This window comes from Carassius carassius, chromosome 11 (genome assembly GCF_963082965.1).
Source record: "Carassius carassius chromosome 11, fCarCar2.1, whole genome shotgun sequence".
Classification (NCBI taxonomy): Eukaryota; Metazoa; Chordata; class Actinopteri; order Cypriniformes; family Cyprinidae; genus Carassius; species Carassius carassius.
Genome location: NC_081765.1, coordinates 6,323,158 through 6,350,487, shown reverse-complemented (window position 1 = coordinate 6,350,487; position 27,330 = coordinate 6,323,158). Strand labels below are relative to the sequence as shown.

The 27,330-nt window shown below is 37.7% G+C and overlaps 2 protein-coding genes across 3 annotated transcripts; one reads left to right on the top strand and one right to left on the bottom strand.

Annotated features, from left to right (window-relative positions):
* Positions 1 to 1,155: 1,155 nt before the first annotated feature.
* On the bottom strand, positions 1,156 to 17,117 carry LOC132152684 (ubiquitin carboxyl-terminal hydrolase 37). Of its 2 annotated transcripts, none has more exons than XM_059561491.1 (24): positions 16,963 to 17,117; positions 15,729 to 15,974; positions 14,809 to 14,974; positions 14,622 to 14,716; positions 14,427 to 14,542; positions 14,175 to 14,252; positions 12,404 to 12,492; positions 12,229 to 12,322; positions 11,824 to 11,973; positions 10,876 to 11,007; positions 10,629 to 10,752; positions 10,047 to 10,252; positions 9,819 to 9,936; positions 8,407 to 8,486; positions 8,160 to 8,324; positions 8,037 to 8,084; positions 7,838 to 7,955; positions 5,231 to 5,447; positions 4,980 to 5,140; positions 3,965 to 4,025; positions 3,776 to 3,891; positions 3,622 to 3,691; positions 3,397 to 3,535; positions 1,156 to 2,060 (listed from the first exon to the last, which is right to left on the bottom strand). In XM_059561491.1, exons 2-24 carry the CDS (start codon positions 15,900 to 15,902, stop codon positions 1,979 to 1,981), a joined length of 2,799 nt encoding a protein of 932 aa, XP_059417474.1. In that variant the 5' UTR covers positions 15,903 to 15,974; positions 16,963 to 17,117; the 3' UTR covers positions 1,156 to 1,978. The 2 variants fall into 2 exon arrangements, with proteins under 2 accessions (XP_059417474.1, XP_059417475.1); XM_059561492.1 differs by having other exon boundaries at positions 11,824 to 11,970.
* A 185-nt stretch (positions 17,118 to 17,302) lies between these two features.
* insig2 (insulin induced gene 2) lies at positions 17,303 to 25,631 on the top strand. The gene is made up of 6 exons (XM_059561494.1): positions 17,303 to 17,459; positions 19,814 to 20,118; positions 20,302 to 20,426; positions 20,778 to 20,944; positions 21,099 to 21,198; positions 25,315 to 25,631. Exons 2-6 carry the CDS (start codon positions 19,872 to 19,874, stop codon positions 25,354 to 25,356), a joined length of 681 nt encoding a protein of 226 aa, XP_059417477.1. The 5' UTR covers positions 17,303 to 17,459; positions 19,814 to 19,871; the 3' UTR covers positions 25,357 to 25,631.
* The last annotated feature ends 1,699 nt before the right edge of the window (positions 25,632 to 27,330 follow it).

Sequence of the window (27,330 nt, the reverse complement as noted above, 5' to 3'; positions counted from 1 at the left end):
ACAATGAGAGAGACGTGGGCCATCAGGAGGAAGACACACAGGTCCTGTCCCGAAAGACACACTTAAATGCTGTCCTCAGCCCCAGTCCGTCTACATAGACAACTACCTTCTTAAAAAAAAAAAAAAAAAAAAAAGCCATATCACGATTTAAAGTCTTTTCTGCGTCACTCACAAAAAAAGCTACGGACTACTTTAGTAAGTATAAAAATAGGTAACAAATATTAGGTTTCGAGAAAGTACATTTTTAACATTTAATTTTGTTTGTAATGATTTTAATTAAATGCTCTATAGTTCAATATATATATATATATATATATATATATTGAAAGTCTCTTCTGCTCACCAAGGCTGCATTTATTTATATTTAATTTATTTATAAATAAAAAAAATACAATTATATATATATATATATATATATATATATATATAGCGCTTATGGGAACAAAATGAAATCAGAACTAAAGCAGCGATTCTCAACTTTTCTGATATTCAACATCAGAGTTGGTGATATATTCAGTTAAGGTTTCATTTTATGAATTCAAGTGAATAACACCAATTAACAGTATAGAGAGTAAACAGTAGTATGTTTGCATCTTGAACCATTTTTTTTTTAAAAGAGGTTTTTAATTTAGCATTGGACTGTAATTGTTTACATTGATAAATTAAGTCATGGTGAGAGAAACCTCTCTAAAATACTTTTTCTCTCGCGCTCTCTCTTTCTGAGACTGTCAATTTTTGCCTATATTATATATAATATTCTTGAATTTCTTGAAAGAAAACTCTTGCAAATGAAACAGCTTTTTTTCTAAATAAATTTTATTTAAAATGTGTTCAAGGAAGTCAAAGACTGAATACTAAGCAATTAAGTAGAGCTTATACCACTGTTTCAGAGAACACCATACATACAAGACCCACTCTCCCACAAACCTCTTCAGATGATCAGAACACAAAACATGAATAAAGTGGTTACCGAAGACATGAAGATGAGAAGGACAGTACAGAACAAATCAGACAAAGAACAAGATCCTAAAATAAATAATATCAGCTGACTTCACTCCCATATATTCAGTAAAGGTGTGTGAACGTTTTCATTTGAGGTCTTTCTGAAGACCGATATTCTACACAATGGCTGTGCAACTTCACACTGTAAAGCTCTACAGGGAAAGAAAATTATTTTATTAGGTCTGTAGGTGAGGAGAGGCATAAAGATTCTTGAAGTTAGATCTTTTAAAAAAGGACAAGCTACATCAATACCACTGAGCTTGTTAGATTTACGTTTATAAAAGAAGAATAAAACAACCAACAGTCATCAGTAAAGCCTTGAATATAAATCAATACTATTCCAAGTCTCTCTTCATCACTATAGATCATATAAAAGCCACCTGGCAAAGCAAATATTGCACCACATTTTCAGCTGCATATCAAACGAGACAGACACCCCATATTCCACCCAAACATATACAAGAATACATTTGTATATGCAATGGATCAGAAAAGAAATTAAAATTTCCAGATGTGAAAGAAAAAAAAACAATTATAGAGAACAAGCTATCGATATTTCTTAATGCAAAAGTTTATCAGAGGGTCTTTTCTTTAATAAAGGCCAACAAAATATTTAAACAAAATAAAACAAAAAACAAAAGAGCAACTTCCTCGAGGTTGAAGTTACACCTTCTGAGAAACTCAAAATGCTTTCTATATTTATATAGAAATAGAACAATTTTCCCCATAAACATTTTGTATCTATGAGTTTCTAGAACATTTACCCATCTAACTGCAAGTCTACATCTGAAACGGGAACAGTATTTTACAGGAGGAAAAGGGAAAGAAAGATAGAAAAGGAAAAGTGCCCAAGGTGTGTGTGTGTGGATGGTCTTCAGTAGTACTGATGAAGGGCGTCGTGTTTACCCCTGGCTCAGTTCAGCTGCTCATCAGCAGGAGGATCCACCCTGAAGGGATGTTAAAAGCGTGCCAGTGTTTACAGCGGCTGCAGCACGGTGCGAGCGGCTTCACTGTTCCCTCCTGCCTTCTCCAGCTCAGACAGCTCCTCAAACACATCTCTGAACACAAACACATCGTCAGATTACAACACCACCATCCTCACAATCACTGGTGCTCATTCACTCATGAGCAGGGCTGGGTTTTGATTCACAAGCTTGCCAATTAATTCAAATTCAGTTTAGAGTTTGAATACATATTTCAGGTACAGTACATGACAAATTTCTTCAAGGAAGGAAAAAAAAACTAATGCTGTAAAATATACACGAGTCAGTTGGTACTACATTCCTACAATATTAAAGGTTAAAAATTAACTGATTTGCAGTTTTCAAAGGGGTGGTTCACTTTTTTTGCAGGCTTGATTGTTTTTGTGTGGTGCATTCTACCATGTTAATGTTTCATAAAAAAAAAAAAGTAAAACAATCCTACATAAATTACCTTTATTCCACAATCTGTCCTTTCTCTGAGAAACGAGCTGATCATTTCCTGTTTTTATGAAGCCCCGCCCTCAGAAATGGGCAAGGGGCTCTGATTGGTTAGCTAGCCCAGTGTGTTGAGATTGGCTAAACCACATCTAAGCGTCCCGCCCCTCTCTTCAGCGGCATGTGCTCCAGTTGAATCATTATAAAAAGACAGAATCGCTATTCATATATTAACATTTAAGTGCACCTCTAGTTTTCTCTTCCTCTTCTCTAAAGCAGCACAACAATGGCCTCGTCCCCTTTACTGCCTTTTCCCGAGGGTGTGTTTTATCTGGTTTGTGATGTCACAAACCCGGAAAGTAACTTGTAGTCCCTACCAGCTGTTTTTGTAGGCATTAAACTGCAAGAATTTTAAGACACGATTTCTCAGTTTGCACTGAACTTCAAGCGCTGCAACTTTGCAGATATTGTTTATGCTCAAACAACAACAACATCACTCACTAACGTTAAAAAAGTTCAAATCAACCAAACCTTAATATTAAACTTATAAAACTAAACTTCAAAATTACATAATTACAGTTCTACATAAATAGTAATAACTAGATTTCTACTCCAGTGTGTTTATTTGAAAAACATTTAAATGGTGGCTGTCATAATAATAGTAACTTAACTAAAAACTAAACACTGCAGAACAGTAAAAATTGTTGCGGTGCATATATTTAGGAACATGCTCCTCTGCAGAGTTGTTATAAACTGTTACATCTTCCCATGATTTAAGTGATTGAAGAATTGATACCATTTCGTAAAATTGAATATCGATCAATCGATATCTTGTTTTTTTCTTTTCATCCCTACTAATATGCATGGGTTTCTTGTAATTTATCCATACAAGAGAAAGTCTGACAAAAATAAATATTTCCTGGATTAGCAGGCACAGTAACACTGCTCAGCATGTATTACAAAAGAGAAGACTTACTTGTGCATGTAAAAAAAGATGTATCCGCTCCGGTCACGATCTCTCTGAACAGTGGCCTCCTGTGTGCGGGAGACGTCCAGATCATTGTATGTGAGCCAGGACTGTTTTTTCATGTCATAAACATCACTAATGTAATGCCCTACAGGAGGAAAGAGACAAAGAGCACCTGATGAAGCTGTTCTTGGTCTGCAGTGCAATAACAACATGAGCTAAAGACACCAGTACCTGATGATGAGCTGCTGCCGATGTGACTGACCACACTGAGGAGTCTGAAAGAGTTCGGGAGCTCTCCAGTCTAAACAACAAATCATTACACCATCATTAAACTAAGCCCTGAAAGCTGACACTTCTCAAAGTGCACCGAGGGTCTCAGACTCACCTCTGCGTTCTTCTTGAGCTCTTCAGCTTCAGCCTCACTGTACTCCATATCCAGACCATCCTCGTTCCCAGAGTCGTCATCGGAGCACAGCAGCTCCGGCAAAGAGTTATTAAACTCTACAACACCACAAACATTCACATTAACCAAGATAATGTGACACAGAACATGTTCTGGGTGTGCCAAACTGACCTTGCAGGCTGAGCTCAGTGGCTCTCTTCAGATCGTCATCTTCCCTCATCTCTCTCGCCTCCTGTGCAATTAACACAGACAATATTCACTGTACAACAATCATTATCATCATCAGTTAAAGCTGTGCTGACGTCAAGGATGAACACTGGAAAAGTTCAGCTGCTGAGAAGATTGTGTTAAAAGACCAATATGGTGATTATAGTAATATGGCAATAATATGAAAAAAAAAAATTACATTTACACATTTAGCTGACGCTTTTATCCAAAGCGACTTACAATTGCTATATATGTCAGAGGTCGCACGCCTCTGGAGCAACTAGGGGTTAAGTGTCTTGCTCAGGGACACATTGGTGTCTCACAGTGGAGTCGAACCCGGGTCTCTCACACCAAAGGCATGTGTCTTATCCACTGCGCCAAAGGTGTAATATAAATGAACGAAATGAATATAAAAATAAATGAATGACTTAAACCGAATAAAGCCTGTTAAGATTTTGCACAGTAAAACAGACCCTCTTATAGGTCTCATAACCACAATGCATCCAAGAACATATTTTGTTTTACTTAAGATATTTTGAAATTCCAATTATTCGCAAAGGTCACTCCCATAATTTTAATACAAGTACCCCCGCCCCCTTTAACAAATAGGTTTATTAAGATTTTAAAACTGTTCTTTATAAAAAAAAAAAAATCATTCAAAACATCAAAATTGTTCTTTTAATTTTGCATGATATGACCTGGATATGTTCTTGACCGGTTCAATGAGATTCACCCAAAAATGAAAACTCAAACTGGCTGACCTCTAATTTTGGCGGTGCTTCATCAACAAATAAAGGCACAGATGCAATTTGAGGGAGAATTCAGAGTGACAAAATTACATTCGGTTAAATATTTCACAAGATCAAGAATTGTAAAATCGAAAATCCACAACACAAGAATTATGATAACAATCTTGTTAAACTTATAAAACAATTTCTTTAAACTGAATGTAGCAGTGGATGTGTATCGTGGTCCTTACATGTTCCTGCAGGCTCTGTGCGAGGGCCTGCTGCAGCTCCTGTTCCTCTCGCTCCTGGTCTAAACTGTACTGCTGCACCCAGTCCAGCTCTCCCTGCACTCCTTCAGGCGTCTGGTTCTCCTTGTTCTCATCCATGGTCAGATCTAGAGACTCCAGAGCATCTAGACACAAACCAAACAATAAACACACACAACTTCAGACGCTGTAGGCTGGGAGTACAAGCATGCAATCTAGTCGAAACTCTAGTTTACCTGCAGGCTGTTTCTCTCCATCCAGAAGGTCCAAATGAGGAGTCAGGTCCTGGCCGTCTGCATCTCCAAACCCTGTGTCTGGGCTGCTGGTCGGCTCGTCGTCAGGGCAAGCGGACAGACTCGTGTCGTGACGACTCATCTCCAGCACAGCTGCTAGCATCTCATCATCATTGATGGCATTAAACTCCGAGTGCTCCACCTGAGCATTGTGCTGCACCTGAACACACAAAGCAAGCTGGTCACATGCACTGTCAAATATTTCAAAACATACACTCCCCATTCAAAACTGCACAACAAACTTCTTGACCACTAACTCTGTATATTAAAAAAGACTTCTGAAGGGTCATGTGAAACAATACTGGTAGAATGACTGCTGATAATATATAGTTTTGGCATTGGCATATATATGTGTGTGTGTGTGTGCGTGCGTGATTTGTAAGTGCTGAAAAATGATTAATCCCATCCAGTATAAAAGTTGGTTTGCATAATGTGTTGACACACATACACACATTATATATATATATATATATATATATATATAAAGAAATAAATACACACAGATCGATATATCTCTCGCTCTCTCTCACACAAATATACAGGTGCATCTCAAATTAGAATGTTGTGGAAAAGTTCATTTCTGTAATTCAACTCAAATTGTGTATTAAATAAATTCAGTGCTCACAAACTGAAGTAGTTTAAGTCTTTGGTTCTTTTCATTGTGATGATTTTGGCTCACATTTAACAAAAACCCACCAATTCACTCTCTCAACAAATTAGAATACTTCTTAAGACCAATCAAAATGTAAAAAAAAAAGTTTTTTTTGTGAATTTTTGGCCTTCTGGAAAGTACGTTGATTTACTGAACATGTACTAAATAAGTGTTAAGTGGTAAGTGTTGTCACGGTACCAAAATTTCAGTATTCGGTACCGATACCAGTGAAAATCCACGGTTCTCGGTACCAATTTCGGTACCAAAGCAAAACAAAAATATGCTAATTAAAAAAAATTACTTTTTAGCACTAAAAATAAAACCAATGCCATTCTTTATACTTATTTACAATTGTGTTTAAAGTTTTTCTACAAGTTATATAATTATGAAAAATAGTAAACAAGTTTCACCCAAATTTAATTTGTCTTTTAATTTATGAAATTTAAACATTTTATTTTTGGTAAATAAAGGGGATTTTCTATTAAAATTAAAACATGGAAGAAATATTGTGATTTATTTCTTTAAAAAATAAAGTTTTATAAATTTTCAACAGTAGTAGCAGTATCACATACATTTTACTAAATAATAGTAATATTTCTAGCACAATGCCTTTATGTAAAAATGAACTTTTAGGCCTAATGAATGCATATTTGTCATTTTAACTGAACTTAAGACTGGTGGTGATGCTTAAGATATTTTTGGTCATTGAGGGTTTCTGTAAAAAAAAAAAATATTAATAGATCATTAATTATTATTAAAAGATAATACTACTCCTAATTCTACTATCATACTAATGTATATACAATGCACTATGAATTGATGAGCTGCTGGGTTCATGAATATTAAATCACGTTGTCTTACAGAGCATCAAATACAGGTGCGCTGTGCGTCCATTGAGATGAACTGAAAAGTTCAGATCGCTTGATGGAGAGAGAACTCTGAAGCTCAGATGCTGAAATTAATGCAAGCGTCATGTGCTTCAGTCTATGTAGTAAACAAACCCGCACATCTGCCATTCATTAAATCACACAGAGACGCGCAGAACATGGATTCATATTTCAAACAACTTTTGCGGCTTAACATTTACAGATACTGGTCCATATGGAGATATGATTTGATTAATTTATGCTAACTTTGACAAATTCCATGACTGTCCATATAAAAATGTAAGTTTCATTTTCATGACTGCATTTTGAGATTCCGTCCTCGTTTTCTGCTTCGCGGAAATCATAGCGCTGAACCGGGTTTGAACGGGACCTCGGTACCACCGGTACTTAAAGAAACCTGCTACCGTCACATTTACATTTTTTTAGTACCGACTTGGTACCGAAGTACCGGGTCTTTTGACAACACTAATATATATATATATACACATATGAGAGAGAGTGTGCTGGGCAATACATTTGTAAAAATTCTGCCATTTAAAACAATTTAGGATCTACAATTTGTTGAATAAATAAGTCATTAATTCTAGCATGTTCAACACCTTACACAATCTTCACTGCTTGTGTCAGTGTTATTTTAGTATTTTATAAGCTATTAGTTTTAATTAATATGTAGAATTTTTAAACATTTGAATTTATTTGAAATTTACATTTTTAGTAAGTTACTTTGTTCATTTTAAATATTACATTTTATATAGTTTTTATTTTACTTCCAGTGCTTTAACTTTTAGTGCTTCAACTTAAATGAGAAGTTCAAGCTTATTTAAGATTTACATTTTTTTTTCAATTAACCATAATGTTTGAGTTTACAACAGTAACCCTGCTTGTGACGTGACACCTTTGTAGATTATAGCTGGCTGCATCAAGTGACCAAATGTAGAGTGTTTGATTTGATTCATAGATGCCATGTGGACTGCTTTAAGCAATTCATTAAAAAAATGCTATTCTTCTCACCTCTTCCGTCCTGTCGTCTTCTGAATGATGTTTGCGACCAACTTTTCTGACGAGCTCCTCCTCACTGTCAGAATCACACAGCACACTTCCTGAACTCTCTGGCTTTTGAGAACCTTTCCTGTAAACCACCGATTTATATCACATGAGCATGAATTAAGACTAAACACTCTTAGCATGCACATCAGAGGGCTGCTCTCACCGTAGTGTGGAAGAGTTGACCGACTGGGACATCTTCAGCGTCCTGGAGCTGAAATGAAATCAGACATTAGTGAGTATGAAGGGTGTTACCCTTAATGAGAGTGAGACCAAGAGCGAGTCTTACATGGCCGTCTGTGCGTTCCAGCCGAGGCTGAGAGGGGGGCGTGTGGCGTCAGTGCAGTGAGAGAGCAGCGTGAGATATTTGGGGATAAGGACTTGTTGGCCCAGCTTGCTGTTTAAAGACAGCTGACTGTTGTAGCTGTAGCGTTTGAGGTGAAGAATCAGCACCCTGCAGAGAAAGAGTCATTCAAATGTTTTCAACTGATCACTAACTCATGTACACAACCTGAAGTATGTGTGTTCAGTCGAACCTGGGAAGCCTGCTAAATTTGTGAGAGACGGTTGCTGCTTTTCCACTGCATTTTTCACAGGAATACTCAATCTCCTCCATCTACAAACACAAAGCCAACAGGTTATGAACACTTGAGTAATGTAGTGAAATTAAACCCAAATGAATCGATCTCCTCAATCTTGTTAGGGGGTAAAAAAAAAAAAATTAAACATTCAGTACATTTGACGATCAAAGGTTTGGACTAACTAGTGTACTTTCAAGTCACAAATATTCAGCATGAAAATCTAATCCAATACTTTGCAAAAAAATAAAGTATAAAGACTGAAAGAAAAATGAAAATTCACTGACAGTAGATGGGACTTACATACACAACTATCTTCCTCTGCTATTCAGGGTCACTTCGTTTTAGTGTCAATGTTTCATGTAAAAGTAGCAACTCTAGGCATGTGACCAAAACAGTGAAACTTATTGACACTTTCTTCAGTGCAATAGAAAATAAATTACATGTACAAAAAAAAAAAAAAAAATGCTAGTCTGTCCAGATGCATTAACAGCCGTTTATCAAATTAATCCGTTCATCTTAAACATTAATCTTGGTGTAAACAGGGGCCTGTACCATGATGGTAGCTGAACAAATTCAGAGTTACAGGATTAGTTGATAAAACCAAACCGCTCCAATCCGGCTTTGTTGGTACCATGATGCTGTTCATCAACTTTCTTTGTCAACTCAGGCTTTGATCCTGAATTTGTGGAGCGCGTGCACATGAATGTGTGACATCACTGGCGAACAGCCAATCACGAGCTCACTCGCGAGAGAGAGACCCAGCGAGATTCAAAACTAAAGGTTTTGCTAAAAGTTAAGAGATTGAAGAATATGACAAATTTAAACGTCATATGAAAAATGAAGGAGGACAAATAAAATAAATAATCTTGCTCTATCAGTGCAGTCACAAGTGAAACTTAACTTCGTTTATACATTTGAAAATATACAGTGATAGAGACTCGAACATGTAAGGTCAGACTTTTTTTTTTTTTTTTAATAGTGCAATCTATTGATACTACATCTTATTTATGTTACATGATCTGTATACATTCATATTTATTTAAAATAAATGATTTATAATTGTTAAACTAAAATTGCTTGGGTGTAAAAGAAATAATGATAATATGAATCATAATTATAGAAATCATAGAATGACTCCGTAATTATCATTAAAGCCAGACCTTTTTATTTTTTTAGCATTAGTGACCTTTAATTTGGAGCAGGTTAGCCGTGGAGTGCAAGTTACTATGGCAATGAATGCTGCTAAAAGCCAAGCCACTTACGTGGTACCTGAAACTAGCCAACTAATCCAGCTTCATGGTACAGGCCCCAGGACTTTAGTGTTTTGATCATTCACATTCTACAGCTGGTGTGATGCAGTGTCTTACTCTGAAGAAGAGGTCTAACGAGTCCTGTATAGATCTGAGAGGCAGAGTTTTTTTCCTGCGCGGCAGGTCGATGGACAGGTCGTTGAACTGCTCACGCTTAGTCACCACCTCTTCACAGCTGTTCACCAGAGGAAGTACGTCAACCAAAATGTCATTACACAACATATTAAAAATCACAAGACAACACATGACCTCTTTTCTTTTCTTTATTAAACTCTGCCAACTCACCTTTTACATGTTATGGTGTGCTGCACTTCAAACTCCATGTTGACTGTAACAGGGCAGGTGTAAATGCGTGAGGTGTCCACCTCCTCTGCTAACCGAGCGCTCTGTGGCTCCTCTCCGGCCGAGGGCTCGTTCTTCCAGCTTTTGTTGATCTTCTCCACATCCTCCTTCAGCTGGTCCAGACACTGGCTCAGGAACTCATGAGCATCCTGGGCACAAACAGCTGATTGGCACTTCCATCACATGAACATAACATGACAGCAGAGCCTCGTTCACACCAACAACAACAACTGTAAAGACAATAACTATATTAGCATCCATACCAACATGCAATAAAAAATTTTTTATCCAGTTCTGTCATCCACCACTCAAGCTCTTTGTAATCAGATTCTGATTGGCTGTCTGTGTTTGTCGCTCAGCAGCTGAAACAAACTGTTTTGAATGTGATTCCAACAAAAGCACTCCTCTGTGTCGTTAATGTTATAGTACAGAATAGTGATTATTAAAACAGGATGGTTATCATTGGTGTGAACGGGCCTCAAGTCGATGCATCTGCATTAGCAATAAAGATGTCACACGTCTTACATTCTGCATGTAACCAGAGAAACGCTCAGCTGTTGAGGAAATAGCGTTCTTCACTCGCCGCAGAAGATCTTTCTTCACTTCTGGAGGGGAAATGTCTTTCTTAGCCAACAGATGAGCAAAACGCCTTCATATGGAAACAAAACATCAACAGGCTTGTGAGTAGATCATAATATTTCAAGATTTTAATGCATGTTTATAATGGTCCAAAAAGAATCTGGTTTAGAAGGAAAGAACTGCATGACCATACCTCAGAAGGGCGTTGACGGGGACCCTCTTCCAAGGTATTCCCTGCTTTAACAGGTCATTTGAGAATGAGGGCAGGCTGAAAAGGGACTGGAGTATGGCGTTCATGTAACAGGTGTTCCCAAGATTGGAGAATCTAATGGACAGTCGAGTAACAGGCATGTGATAAGCCAAGGAAAAATAGTGAAAAACAGTTTTCCCCCCATTCACTATGGCAAAATATTAGAAACGACTAATTGTGATACAATATATTACGCACACATATACATGGAAGTATGCATGTATATGAATATATACACACATATACATACAAAAACATATATATACAGTACAGACCAAAAGTCTGGACACCTTCTCATTTAAAGAGTTTTCTTTATTTTCATGACTATGAAAATTGTAGAGTCACTGCAATTGCAGAACACTGAAAGCATCAAGGGCTATTTGACCAAGAAGGAGAGTGATGGGGTGCTGCGCCAGATGACCTGGCCTCCACAGTCACCGGACCTGAACCCAATCCAGATGGTTTAGGGGTGAGCTGGACCGCAGACAGAAGGCAAAAGGGCCAACAAGTGCTAAGCATCTCTCGGGGAACTCCTTCAAGACTGTTGGAAGACCATTTCAGGTGACTACCTCTTGAAGCTCATCAAGAGAAAGCCAAGAGTGTGCAAAGCAGTAATCAAAGCAAAAGATGGCTACTTTGAAGAAACTAGATTTTTTTTTACACTTTTTTGTTATGTATATAATTCCATATATAATTCCACATGTGTTAATTCATAGTTTTGATGCCTTCAGTGTGAATCTACAATTTTCATAGTCATGAAAATAAAGAAAACTCTTTGAGAAGGTGTGTCCAAACTTTTGGTCTGTACTGTATTATAGATGCGAAAAACAGAATTTAGGGGAAGAAAAATAAATTCATAAAGCCCTATATTACTGGGCTTGAGACACTCACCCTTGTAGTGGAGGCTGCGGCTGAACCAACGTGGATGGTCTTGGTTTGTTCCAGCCTCCGTAGTCCAAAGTAGGGCGCACCTTTTTAAAGGGAGTTGAGTGATTGGGTAACATTAGGCTTCGTTTAGCAGAGGGACACTGGCCTGTGCTGCTGTGCATGTAAAGAAAAAAAAAACGCTCTGATGAATAAAGCAAAGGACTCAATAAACTGATAAATAACTGTTTGAGATACTCCTAGGTTTGTGAACTGGACTACACAAGTCAAACTGCATGTCTGTGTACTCTTATTCATGTGGCATTGTAAATTCAGCAGCACCATCACAGAATTTTGCAGGAAACACCAGTTTTTTTTTTAGAAAGCACAGACTATAGACAACGAGTAACAACACTGGGTCAGAGACTCTACCTGTCCAAAAAGGAATGGGTCTGAGAGTAGTCTTTAGTTCCTGTTCTGCTCCCATAAAAGGATGTTGGCTGGAGCGGGGCAGGCGTGTGTGGAGCTGAGGAAATCAAGCAGCAAGCATTATTATAAAGCCGAGAAAGAAGCAGCTACAGTAGATGAAAGTGGAAGGGGTACTTACCGGTGGCTCTGTTCTCCTCTGACTGCTTGAGTTTGTCTTTGCAGCTGAGCAGAAACTTTCTGGATGCATCTGTGAGGGCCTTATTGTTGCTAAAAACAGGCAAAATTTCAGAATGTTTCTTTACATTTCAACTCAAAAGTCTGAGATTGGCAAGATTCTTTTTTAAATTGTTTGCGAAGGTTACAAAGCTTAAAAATAACCACATAAAATTTAAATAACCATTCTACTGTAATATTAGGGCTGGGCGATATATCGAATATTAGCGATAATATCGGAATAATTTTGACGACGATGTACAAGTTGAATATATCGGGAATATCGAATATTTCAAATTAAAGCATACTTTCCCAAAAGAACGCGCCGAATGTCCAAAAAAGGAACCTGTAACTGCTGACTGCTCTACGCCCCTCTACTACGAGAGCTTTAATGATAGCGGTTGCCAGATAACAAGAGTTTAAATCTCTGAATCAGAGCTCCACTGTTACAAGGATACATTTTCTGCCCGGTGTTTGCTTATTTTAAGCAATCTGGCAACCATGCGCACGTGCTCACTCCTCATTGCGGAAGAGCCGCCGAGGGTAAACTGAAAACACTAACAAGTTGGAATTGAGCGATTTAATGAAAGCGTCGTTCAGCCGGTCTGTGTTCTGCCGTGAGATCTCAACTGTATTGTTTGCGTTTGTGATCGCAAAATAAATGCACTTACTCGACCGCTGATGTTTGAATAGAGAAACATAGGCTATGGCCATTTGGAATTACTATTGGGAAATTTCACTGATATGTTTACCAGTTTCCATAATATAGACAGAGAGAATGCAAACGTCTTTGGTATTCATTTATATATATTTATATATAAGAAATAGCTATGTGCTTCAGCAACTAGCTCCCCATCTAAGAGGGTTTTTAGTGTCAGTAGGAACATAGTTTCATGCCACAGAGCTTCTCTTAAAACTGCAGACAGTTGACAGACTTGTGTTCTTAGCTTAAAAACTTGTTAAAAAAAATTTAATTAAAATACTTATCCCAGTTGCATAGTTTAAATTGTGAATAGCATGCACTAAAAAATTGACAGAATGCACTTTCTGTAACTGTTACTTAATTTGCACTGCTTCAGTTACATATAGGCCTACATGTATTCATTTAATAAAAAGCAGTAAGTGATCTCTTGGTCTAGATTTTTAACTGCTTAAATTAGCGGTTTAATCTAAATAGTTTTTTTGTTTGTTTTTTAATGTTTTATTTTGTATTATTTAAATGCAAATGCAAACATAGAGATATATATCGAATATCGTAAAAATTGACAATATTGAGATATCATTTTTTTTTATATATCGCCCAGCCCTATGTAATATATTTTAAAATGTACTTTATACACCAAATAGCTAAATCACAATCTTGCTGATATAGGGCCAGATGGCAAGTGTGATATTGCATTTATACAACAGTTTGACAGCACAAGTATGCAAACAAATAAGAAACAACAACAGATAGCTAGGATTACCTCTCAGCCAAACAGATTCAAGGACCAGAAATAACAAAATATTTAAATTATTTCATTTAAAGTCTTTTATGAATACAAGGTTCCAAAGAACAGCATTTATTTTAACTTTTTTTTTTTTTACTAATTGATTTACTGCATCTGTTAAATAATGAATGCATGTTTTCTAAAGAGAAATGAATTTTTCAAACAAGGAATAAAAATTCTTAAATGATCCCAAACTTCTGAACAGAGTATCAAAATGTATCTGCAGTAAAATGAAATCTTGTGTACCTAGAAGAGTCGTTCTCTTTGGGGTAGTCCTCGGTCATATCTCCATCAGAGTTCATCAGCCTCTTCCTCTTCTCACTCCTACAGGACAAAATCAATTTTAAGTTGTGGTCAGGGCAATCGTTATTAAATTAACGTCAATAAATTACCGAAACCTGAGATAACATGTCAGCAAGCAACTGAGCAAAAAGTGCACACACTTTCCAGAGACACTGTACCCAAATCTAAAGTCATTGGCAGGGCAAATGTGCACACCTGTTCTCAGAGAGGCCATTGCGGCCAGGTGTGGACGTTACCCGGCTGGGACTCCCGAGAGGCTTTCGGGGTGTGCTGTCCTCTCTGCTGTCCAGACTTGGACGTCTAGGAGTACTCTGAAAGAAACAGTACATCAGCCATATAATATTTAGAAAATAATCCATAAGCATTTAATTGCTTGTGATGCTGTGCTACCTGTTTTTCTGATGGAGAGAGGCCAGAGTCGTTCTGTGCTGCACGATTCCCAAGAACTAACCCGAAACTAGCGCTCCCCTGGTTTGTCTTTAAAACTAAAGAAATAAAAACTGAAGTTAAAGTGACTTGAAAAAAAAGAATGCACAGTGATGTGAAAACTACAAAACACAAGTCAAATGAAACATACCTGCTGGTTTTCCAAGCCTCACCATTTCAAGGTATTCCTTCATTTTTTTAGCAACCAACAAGGGCAGTTTGTCCATCATGACAACGCTGGAGTCTTTCAGAGTCAGAGTCACGCGGTTTGGGCCATGCGTTGGATAGCAGGCAAGCTGCTTAACATTGTGATTCAGCTGCAGCAAAATAAACAAAAACGAGTCTAAACAGCACTCAACACAATACATTAGATGCTCATGTCTTAAAATGACACTGCAGAACTCTAAGGAGAACCTTACAGATATTTCAGTATTTCATACACATTTCTAAGGATCAACACGATCAATCTTGCCTGTACATAATTTACTACGTCTTCTGTTGTCTTAATGAGAGTTTATACTTCGGCAAGTAAAAAGCCTTTTAGTATAGTTGTAAAACATCCACCTTCAACTATAAAACTTCACTGAACTTTTTTATATAAATATATGTTAGAATACGTTGTAATATTTCAAGATGACCGTTTACTCAGACTCAAACTGAGGTGTACTTGATTATCCATGGAAATTTTTTGAAAGATAAATTGTTAAAATGCAAGTATCAAACATGATGCATCAGGATTTTAATGTTAGATTTTCATCTTCATTGCATTATATTGCATTATGCTTCAAACAATTAAAACCAAAAAGTTTCGATCAAACTCTTTTCCAAATCACCTTACAGACATTAACGTTAGAGTTATAGATTGACAGATATTCTTTACCATTTTATGCAAGTAACCTGATATACACTTATAAAGACCACGTTGACTTACATTACAAACTTCAAGGATTTAATCTTTTAGGCCATATAAATATCAGCCACTGCACCAACACCAACAAACAACAGCACATTTTTTCCTGACGATTATATTCTATTATATTTCAGGTGTAAATTTAAAAGAGAATTCTCCACCTGAAACATCCTCGGAGTCCCGCCACTGCTGAACTTGACTAGTAGGTTTATTTTGTTGTCTTTCTCGTGGATTTCAAAGACCCCCTCTTTCCATTTGGTGGTCCCCAGCTCGCCACAACGGATGCGGATGCGGACAGCGCCGCCGCTGGTCAGCTTGGGCACCGCGACGGACATGAGTGCGAGAAACACGAGAAACCCGGCTCTGGACACTGGAACAGATGCGGACAGAGATCTGCAACAAAAGACCTGACAAAAGAAGAGACGGTGTCAGACGTGAAACAACTTGAGACGCAGAAACGTCAATTACAGCCGTGCGCCCGCGAACATCAGAGTGATATCTACACATAAAACGGGAGCCTAACAAGTGCTTCTTTGAACAAAACCACGCGATTTTGATCCGTTGTGTTTCATTTTACACATCTGTTTTAAACCAGCCAATGCACATCAATGTTGATATACGTTTTATAAGAAAACTATGAACTGTTAACCAACAGCTTGGAGACACGCAACCCACGTGTCGGAAATAAATAAGACTCACAAACAAAACATCGAATCCTTATAACGCGTAAGTGAGATTTAACAACACTTCTGTAATGATGTCCCGTTCATATAAAACTATCAGCGACGATTAACATTAAGTTAACCAAGTTATAATGCACACAAATAGACGCCAGTTTAAAATACGCATTATATTAAATACATGCACGTCTTTGCAAATATCCCACATGATAGAAAGCTAAATCATTCAGTCAAATCACAGAAGTGCTGCCCTGAAAGCCTTAGGCGCAACGTTAAGTCTGACAAACTTCACTCGTTTTAATGTGAACTAAGTCACGCATTAAAACCACGACCAAAGCTCTCCTTTATAACATCCGATCACAGAGAGCGTGCAGCTCCGTGTTTAGAACTGCTCCGGTGAGAGAAGAGAAAAGTAAACAAACACGTCAGGTGAAGACATCGCGCGCTTTAAATGAACGCGCTCGACTAGCTTCCCTAGAGACTGCGCGCACTCGCCTTCCCGCCTAAAAACAAAGTAACGCTCGTGTAAATCGCAAAAGCGACTATGTATCGTGCTGTATGATTCTCACACTCCGCTGTGAAATAGTCACACACGCAGCTAACGGTAATTAACTAGCATTAGCAGCCCAGGCCGTGTGACAGGCTTGGCGCCGCTAACTGACCATTCTGAGAAAGAATGAGGGCAAAATCGGTTCACAAACCACATCTCGTTTACCTGCCGGAAGGTAATTCCTCGAAGAAAGTGCTGGAGGATGAATGTATCCGCTTATGTGGCGCTTCACCAGTGTGTGAGTTTTGCCGGCTGTGATGATGTTATCTGCGTGTACCACGAGCAGCCGATGATGGCGGGAATGTGAAAATTTAGAACGGAAATGGGAGGTGAGAAGTGGCGCGTAAACTCGCGCGAGATTATGCGTGATTTGGGGGGGGGTCATTTTGTGTAACGTTACATTGACATTTTTATACTGACAGTGTATTATATTGAATTAAATGTATTTGCCAATTAATCATAATCATAAGTGTTACGAAGCGTCACAAAATATTTTATTTGTTACGTCACCAGCGCCCGCTCTGATTGGCTGCAGAAGCAGCGCGCTGTCAGCGGGGCGGAAGTTCATCATTATCCACGGGGGGGGGGAAAGGTCTCCCTTCGCTTTGACTTCAACATCTCAATTCAGAAAAAGACATACGGTTCTTTCAAGCAGGAGCACGGTGAGTGATTCGTGGCAGTTTATTCGTTGATTTTATTAGTTATCATATCAATTACAGTGGGGTTAAAAAGTTAAGGTGTGTGTATATGAGCTTTACTCAAGGTCTTTCCTCCCTGGGACACACACTCCGAGTGGAGCTGTATTATAATGTTTCGGAGAAGTCAGCAGCTTCCACATAATTCATGATCACTGTGTCCTTTATTAATGAGTCGCAGTCGTTATTCAGCTAATCCTTTCTGAGAGTCTGTTTACTTTGTAAACGTGGTGCTGAAAGGCCTCCTGCTCCTTTAACAACTAGAGATATTTAACCTGTCCTGCCAAGTGACCAGGGGTTTTAAGCGTTTGTGTGTCTCATTTTTGTAATCTAATGTCACGTGATTTATAATATAGATATTATAGATGCTATATGTACTGTATTATAATTAAGAATGCTTTTCACATCAACAAAAAAGTAAGATAACAGCATGTATCCTCAGTAAAAGTACTGTTGGTTTCAGTTTATATATTCTGTCAATGTAATATATCTGCTATTAGTTAAGCTTAGTTGTTAAACCCCATTTTGGTTATAGAAGGCAATGGATATTTCCTCAGTTAATTTGTAAGATATGATTCGGACAAACTGTGCCACTACACACTGGTTAAGGGCTACACTTTAAGTAACACATGCATCTAACACATTTTTTCTCTGTTTTGCCAGATGTACACTGATCTTTAAGAATCATTTTTATGCAGAAATTCATGTGATCTTTTCACAACAGTCAGTATAGAAAGGAATTTCTATAATAAATCTGCCTTAAAGATATTGTTTTGTCATTTTAAGAGATGTTATGCAAAGTTGCAACATTCCAACCTGTGTGAATATAAATTATAACCTGAAATTATATATATATATATATATATATATATATATATATATATATATATATATATATATATATATATATGTATATGTATGTATATGTGTGTGTGTATTTTAAATAAACATTTTAATTAAAAATTTTAATACAGTACATTTTCTTTACAGTAAACAAACTTCTACAACGTTTTTACACTTGAATTTTTTACATACTTTCACTTCAGCAATAATCTGGTGATTGTCATGTTTAAAAGGACACCAGCCTTTGTTTGTTAACTATTGCACACATTGTTAGCCCATGAACACACTCCTGTAACACATAGAAGGTTAAATTATGAGATATTTATATAATATAACTACAGTAGACAATTCATTGTTATCAGTGACTGCTGTCTTGATAACTATGTAACTTCAAGAAACGGCTCTACAGAGTAACTTAGACGTAGTGCAGGGCGATATACCGCTTCATCCCGAACACCGGTGTGAGGGTCTCTTTTCACTGTTACACTGTGGCGAGGACACAGCTGTATTACTCAGACACAGGCAGTGCGCTGCATGAGACAAAAAAGTAATATAGCCAAAACCATAGCCATGCATCTGCTGTACATGCATGTTGATTTTATCAGACAATGTTGCAATTATAAACGAGAGTAGCATGTATTAATGGGTCATGTTTCGTCACTATTTAGAGTGGAATTTTTCTACAATATAATATATAAAATAGGGCATTCTAAGTCAATCTACTGCTGAAGCCTTTTTTCTCTCTCAAACAGTAGAATATGTGGTTTACACCCAGTCATGCATGAAAGAAAAAATAAAGTCATATACCGTGAAACCGGTATAATTTTGAAAAATACTGTGATATAAATTTTTGATCATACCGCCCAGCACTACTTTGACAGCTGACATAGTTGGTACTTTCACCATTTGACTAATTTCAGTGACATGCCCTGTCTGGCCAACCATATTTAGTTTTTTATTTATTTTTTTGATCATGTTAACCTCAGTCTAAGTAAATATATGTAAAATCATAACAATGTTCCCAGCATCGTTGACTGCTAAAGTAATACCCAGACAGCAACATAGTACTGGCCCAGATCTGGTCCAGATGTGGATCGGATCTGGGCTGAGACTGGATGCTGTTCTGGGTATACTTTGACGATATTGTATTACTGTAGATAAAATGTTGAAGACATAATGAGAGGACACTTAAAAATTCAAAATGTCCACCACATGAAAAAAATTTAATATGCTTTCCCATAATAGATCAAATGAGGGAAAAGGAAAAAAGCTATTCATCATCAATTGACATTACATGTATCTCAATTAAAGAATGAGTAAAATGTCAAATGCACAAAACCCCCAGAGAATCCTATCCACAGTTACGCAGATTCTTGGGTCATTCTGTTTGGTCAGTAAAATTGTTATTGTGCAGCCAGCTATGTCTGGGTTTTGGGATTATATGAGCATCATCATTATTATTACCTTCTCCTTTCCAGGCATGTGATGTCAGCTGACAGCAGCAGATGTAGCTGACATCCTTCTGTCACAGCGGCCATGGAGGAGATTTCGTCGATGAGCGGTGGTGCTCTGATGCGCCGCGGGCCCTATATCGGCGTGATCACCAACCGAACCATGAACCTGCTGATCCGTGCTGCCATGCTCTTCATGGTGGGCGTGTTTCTAGCGCTCGTGCTGAACCTGCTACAGGTGCAGCGTAACGTCACTCTCTTCCCTCCAGACGTCATCAGCAGTGTTTTCTCATCCGCCTGGTGGGTTCCTCCCTGCTGTGGAACAGCCGCAGGTACGGAAACACACACACAACATGTTATTAGTAAGAAAACACTGTGTGAACTGCTTCTAGCATGCAAAATGATAACAGAGGTTTCTCACACACAAAAAAAAATGCTGTTGTCATTCCCAATCTATGATGCCATTGCGACATTGCATGGGACATTAAATTGAATGTCACTCTTCTTTGTTTCAGCGTTGATTGGTTTGCTGTACCCCTGTATGGATCGTCGTCTGGGGGAGCCGCATCAGCTCAAGAGAGAGTGGTCTAATGTGATGCGCTGTGTGGCCGTCTTTGTGGGTATAAACCATGCCAGTGCGGTATCCTTCTCGTTTCTTCTCTAACAAAGTCATTATGTCAATAAACTCTGTTTATGTCTTACTGTTTATATCTTAGTCACCATGCAACAAATGTAAAAAAAAAATCCCAATTGGGATTCACTGATGTATTTTATGTGCATCTAAAACAGTTTTTGTGAACCACTGACTTTATTTCAGGCTTTTAAACAAATATTCAAAAACCCAGTGACATCAGGACAGTGCTAAAGTGCTACCATGTTTCTGGGTTTTGGTCTACAAAAAATACATCGTCCCCTCGATTGTACAGCACTCGATTGTACAAAAACAAATTGCTCTTGAACGACGTGTTGTCTTTAACACTGCTGCCAACAGAAGGTGGACTTTGCCAATAATGTGCAGCTGTCGCTGACGCTGGCTGCCCTGTCTGTCGGCCTGTGGTGGTCGTTCGATCGCTCACGCAGTGGTTTTGGGCTGGGAGTCATCATTGCAATACTTGCCACGCTGGCCACCCAGCTACTGGTTTACAACGGAGTCTTTCAGTAAGTCTCAGTTATCAGTCTGCACAATGGAGTATGTTAAAGCCTGTTCACACCAAGAGCAGTAACTGGACGATTTACTGCTTACACTTGCATGATTACAAGCTTGTGTTTTTTTTTTTTTGGTGCTTCACTTCACATGTGTGAATGTGTGCAGATATACCTCCCCTGACTTCCTGTACATTCGTTCCTGGCTGCCATGTATCTTCTTCGCAGGGGTGATAACTGTGGGGAACATTGGACGACAGCTAGCTCTGGTAAACTCTCACATACTTTCTCTCACATAGTCATGCTCAAACTCTGTTTCAAACCTTAGTGACCTGTGAGCTGATGTGACACTTCTGGGGTCAGTAAAGCCTGGCTCACACTACAGGAGTTTTAAAATCATAACCGATATTGAAATCTGGTTGCAGCACACACATGAGGAGAATCTTGGCAGATTATCTTCCCTCAAATATTAAACATGCACACACTACAGGATTTGAACATCGTGGCACATCACACACTGCAAGATATTATTAAGATTATCATGCCAGAGGGAGCGCTTCACGTGAACTCACGCAGCAGATCGTCACTGAATATTTTTTTAAGCGTGCTAGCTTTGTGCACTCACCGGGTGCATTCATACTGAGGCGATATCACTCCAGCGCTTTTCTTTCTCCTTACAGTTGTGATGCGTTTTCGACACATTATACAGACAGTTGTGCTACTACAAAATGTCAAGAAAAAGTTTCCTCTATCTCCACTATCCAACGGAGCAATACAACAGCTGTTTTGCAGTTTTGCGCATTGACTGTGAAAGTACTGACGTAATCATATATCCATCATCCTCCCGATTTAAATCCTAAATATCAAACTTGTTTGATAATAATCGTGGCTGTCCCGATTTATGTATGAGTAGATTGGGAGGGGCGAGATTTGATCGGTGAATGCCTCACATTACTAGATAATCCACGCCGAACATCGGATCAGATCTAGGTGCTCGACAAGATGTTTGCGCCGATTCTCGGGAGGGGGAAATCGGGTCTAAATCGGGCTAAAAATCCTGTAGTGTGAGCCAGGGGTGTTTTTTTTTCTCTTCAAGGATTCTTTAAAAGTGATGGTAAAAACATGTATTTATGTTACAAGATTTGAATTTAAAATAAATCCTGTTCTTTTAAAGTGTCTATTCAACAGATACTGCGGTTGTAAAATATTTGTAAAATATTTTTCATTTTAAAATATATATTCAAATAGAGAAGTTATTCTAAACTGTAGTAATATTTCACAATATTAATGTTTTACCATAAAATTGTATAAAAAAAAAAAACAGCCTTTGCAAACCGAAATTTTTGCACATCAAAAAAAAAAAAATCGACCTCACGTTATGTCAATCACGCTTTGCACACTGCCTCCCAAATTTTCGTCCGTCAAAAAAAAATTCGGAACAGGTTCGATTTTCTGCATTTTTCGCATCCGTCAAAACCATAGAATGCAATAAAAACTCATTTTGAGAGACGTTTTGACAACTCAGAGCCACCGTAAAACTGCTGGCAATGGTGGTGAATGAATCGCCAGTGCTCAGATACCTACAATTATATATACAAATATTATTGTATCAAAAATACAACAAATATTATTAAATCACAGCTATAATTATAGCACACCAAGTCCCTGTAAACCGTGTGTGTGTGTGTGTGTGTGCGGGCGGTACCTTAGACATAAGTTACTTCCAGTCTCTGGTCAGGATCAATTGATTCACGGAAATTGGTGGTCTTTTTTTATGTGGCTCCAGTATCGCTAGAAAAACATCAACTGAGCCACTGACATTCTAAAGTAAACTTTGAATCGTTCTGGATAATCCCGCTCTTCTTGATAAGGAGGTGGAACTCTCCTTCCTCTCTACGCGATCGCAGGAGTGGATGGACCCAATATTTCCTCTTTCTTTTTCTCTTTTTAAGACGAGAGAAGACAAACATATGGAGCCCCTCTGGTCCCACTTTGTCAAAAAAAAAATTATAACTATCTTGTGGCCTCAAGATACTTACTCGTGGCCTCAAGATAAGTAACTCGTGGCCTCAAGATAAGTAACTCGTGGCCTATATACATGTAAAAAGTATAAATATATGCTATAAAATATGAAGAATTATTATAAAGGATTAGGGATATGCAGCCTACAAGATTTATATTACTGTATTAACATAATTGAATTGATTGTGATGAACAGTACTAGTAAATAAATAGAAGCAGAACTGCAGCAAACTATATTACACTGAATATTAAAACAGAGAATATTCCACAGAATGTGAAGTATTACATTGCACTACAGTCAGTGTTGTGCATGAACGCCTTCAATGAACGATGTTCACTGAACGCGTTCATATTTTCGCCGAACGCTGAACTGAACGAATCACTTTTCATACAATGAACGTGAACGAGAGCGGCGCTCACTCTGGCAGCACGCGCAGTTCACGTTCACGCTCATTTGAAAAGTCAGGTTTTACCAGGGCTTAATTTGAGCCGGAACATGTTCCGTCACCTCCGACATTGGATCCGGCACCTCCTGTGTCACGAATTGCCTAAATGAAAAAAAATTACTGTTTGTGTAGTGTTCAATGTTTGTGAAACATGACTTGCGCGCTTGTTGTACTAGTTGAGATTGCTGTTAGCCTCGATCGTTTCACGCAGGGGAAAAATGTCAAAAAGACAGGAAAGTTTGCTTAACTTTTTCAAATACGCTGGACAGTCAGATCCCAAACAAGCAAAAATCATTTCCGCTGATCAAAAAGGAGACCACAGTGGATGGACACAGTAGCCTAGTATCGATATCTCGTTATTTCGACATAATAAGGGGACCTTCTAATCTGCAATTAAGCCACATTAAGCGTTCTTATAATGGTTTTCTATGGGAGGAAAATGCTTAACCGTTCATTTTATGGGCTCATCTGATTTTTTGTACATAGCATAGCCTATTTGTTAGGATTTTAGTATCATAATGATTAGGCTAATAAATGCACGCACAATTATCTGTGAACTTGATTTGAACAAATGCCTTTAAACTTGTGTGTGCAAAATTCAGAATTAAATTAATGTGCAGAAATTTGTACAAATAGAGAGTAGGCTATGTAGGCATACTATACTGTTGTAGCCATTAAAAAAAGCGCTTTTCATATTAGTTAAAATATTATAATTTTATTTTTTTTTCCGTTTATGTTGATTTATGAAAAGTGAACAGCACGACCGAGTAAGATAGGATGCGCAATATGAGACATGGAGCGGGTCAGACATGATTTTGACCGTTGAAGTTGAAGTTGTTATAGAAAGCCTTTCTTTAAAGTGAATTTCGTTTTGTATAAATTGTATCTTAATTTTAATCAACTTTTCATCAACCAATTGCCTGTATTTAATGAATAGGCCGACAAAACAAATATAACGGAGGTGCCCGCGCGCTCACTTGCATTGCAAGTGAACTAGAGCACATCCTAACTTAACGAAACTCAGTGTATGCCTCACACAGACATGACAAATACATCAAATACACAAAGCTTGAAATTTATAAATAATTGTCTCTTGTTTATTGGTACAATAATTTTGATTAGTTTTGGAATGGCAGTGATTTGCAGCTGGTAATGGATGGTAAAGAGGTTCTATTGAGTAAGATAGTGGCCAATCTTAAAAAGAATTTAACAAATGAACGTGAACTAGTTCATTATCATCTGTGTGAACTGAACTTTGAGCTAGTTCTTTTTAAGTATGAACTGGCACAACACTGACTACAGTACAGGGTCCAGTTTGATGATAAAGGGTCCATGTGTCAGACATCTTGAGGCCACGAGATATTTATAATTAGAGTTATAATTATTATTTTTTTTTTTTAACAAAGTGGTACCAGAGGGGCTCCGTACAAACAGTCATCCTCACTATTTGAAGACGACACTTTTTATTTTTTTTGCGGTGTTTTTTTCTTCGTAACGCATTGATTGATACGCATCGGACTCAGTGTGCAAGGTCTCTGTGCGTGACAAATTTTTCGGATCACGAATACGAAAAACGCTTGCGAAAATTTCAGACTTAGTGTGCAATGACCTTTACAGTCTTCTTTCAAAAACAAACAAACAAAAAAAATCTATAAATAAAAATCTTGCCAAGCCCAAACTTTTTAACAGTATAGTTAATGTTTTTTTTTTTTGGGGGGGGGGGGGGGGGTTGTGTAAGATGATTTATTTATAAACATATATTTTTTTTTTACAAAGCTATATATAAATAGTGCATGTTTATTAACATAACATTAAATGTTTTTGTTTTTACATTTTGGAAGTTCTTAAAATTATGGAATGGAGTTTACTTTGAAACACTATGCATTGGAATGATTTGTGTTTCTTAATTTGCTGTAGTACGAGCACAAAGTCAGTCAGGAAAAGACCCACCAGGATTAATGAACAATGGTCTGCACACAAGAAAAAAAACCCAGGATAAAGAGTGAGGAGTCCAGCAGGAGCACCATGACTGACGGAGGAGGAGCTGCCCTCTGTGTTTGAGGATGACTGTGTTATGATCTATTTTCTGCCTCCTCAGGCTCTCTAAGTGTGTAACAGTAAGATAAAATGTCGTTTACACACTCTCACACTGTCTTCGGTGGCACTCAAATGCAAGCAGCTGCAGTAAAGTGCCAAACTGACTCTAACTGATCAAACTGAATGACTAAGCCTGGTGTGTACAAGATGGACAAAACATTGATTGAATATTTAGATGCATTACATGCACAGACACAAAACTGAATCACAAGGAGTTTTCTATATGATCTTCCTGCTGTTGTGGCCTCTATCCTCCGTGACGTGTGGAGGAGAGTCACCTGGACAGAGCACCATCATCGGATCTCATTCTTCATGTAGAAAAATCACTTATAAGAAGTAATATAGAGTATTATGACAGGGCATCAAATCGTTGTTGAAGGCATGTAGAAAAATCACTTATAAGAAGTAATATAGAGTATTATGACAGGGCATCAAATCGTTGTTGAAGGCCAGCTCATATCCACCACTAGTGGGCATAAGAGCATAACTGACCCGTCACCTGTGTCTGTAGGTGCAGTGCTAAACACACAAAAGGCATCATATTCTCTAACAGATTAACCAGTGTGCTGTGTTCATTAGTTGGGAGGGGGAGGTTCAGCAAGGTGTTGATTACCGCTTTGATTACAACTTGAATATTTTATTGTGATGTATTCCTCGTTATAACCAGATCATTACCTGCTAGACCCGAAGAACTCCTCAGGTTTGACTATAGGAAGCATCCCTTAGCTCCAGAAATCCCTTCAAGGTCTGATATAAATAGTTGACTTCAGAATAAGTCTAATAATGGTGTTCCATTGATTATTACCAAAGCCTTAATATAACAAGAGATTGAAGCTCAAAATAAAGAGTAAGGAACAGGCAAACCACCATCTGTGCAATGATTTTGGATAAATTAAGGGAGTTGGTTTTTTTTATTTTATTTGTGTGATTTTTCTAAAATGCTGAGTAGAATGCAAGGTATGCGGGATCAGTATGTTTTCAGTGTTACAATGAGATTTAACGACTTAAACAATTGTAGACTTGCAAGAGTAATTGTACAGTTTATATGTGACATCTGAAAGGAGCATTTTGGGATGTTTTGTCATGCATGGGTTATTACTTGATCCAGGGTTTGTATTTAACCACATTTACTGTTTTTTGAAGTTAAAAGTTGTTATTATTACATCTATTAAAAGAGACTTCCTTTGAGTTTATTTTCTTTGTGTAATATTGTAAAAATGTGTTTGCATTGTTTCTCTTTTGCTTTTTGAGGCTTTTGTAGAATCACAGAAAGTAATGAAGAGTGTTAAACGGTACATTATGGTGTTCATAACAGAACTGCAGGGGGTTTGCACATTTAACGAAAAGCTTAAAAGAAATTAAATCATGAAAAGAAAAAAAGCACTTTAACAATCTAAATAAAACACTGACAAAGATTAAATATTTTATTTGTTTACCTGCATGCCACGTGACCATTAACCAATGTCAGAGAAACATGAACATGCAAACGTGTCACTAAATTATAAATTTATTTCCTCACAATCTCTGGAGTACTTAAAGTAAATATATTAAATGAAGGGGAAAGTTTGGGAATCTGCATTGCATGCAAAAAAGAAATAACATGAATGTGTGCATTTAATTTGTACTAAAGACACATTAATACACGGTTAAATATCCCTCAGTGATAACTCAAATAAAAATGATGAATGTGTTCATCAGTAGTTGATGCTATGTTGAAATGTTGAGAAAATACTTCTTAAAATGGGAATGATTTTTGTAAATCCAGGTCAAATGCTGTGTGGCCTCCCTGTGCATTTACACTCACCTAAAGGATTATTAGGAACACTAAACTAATAC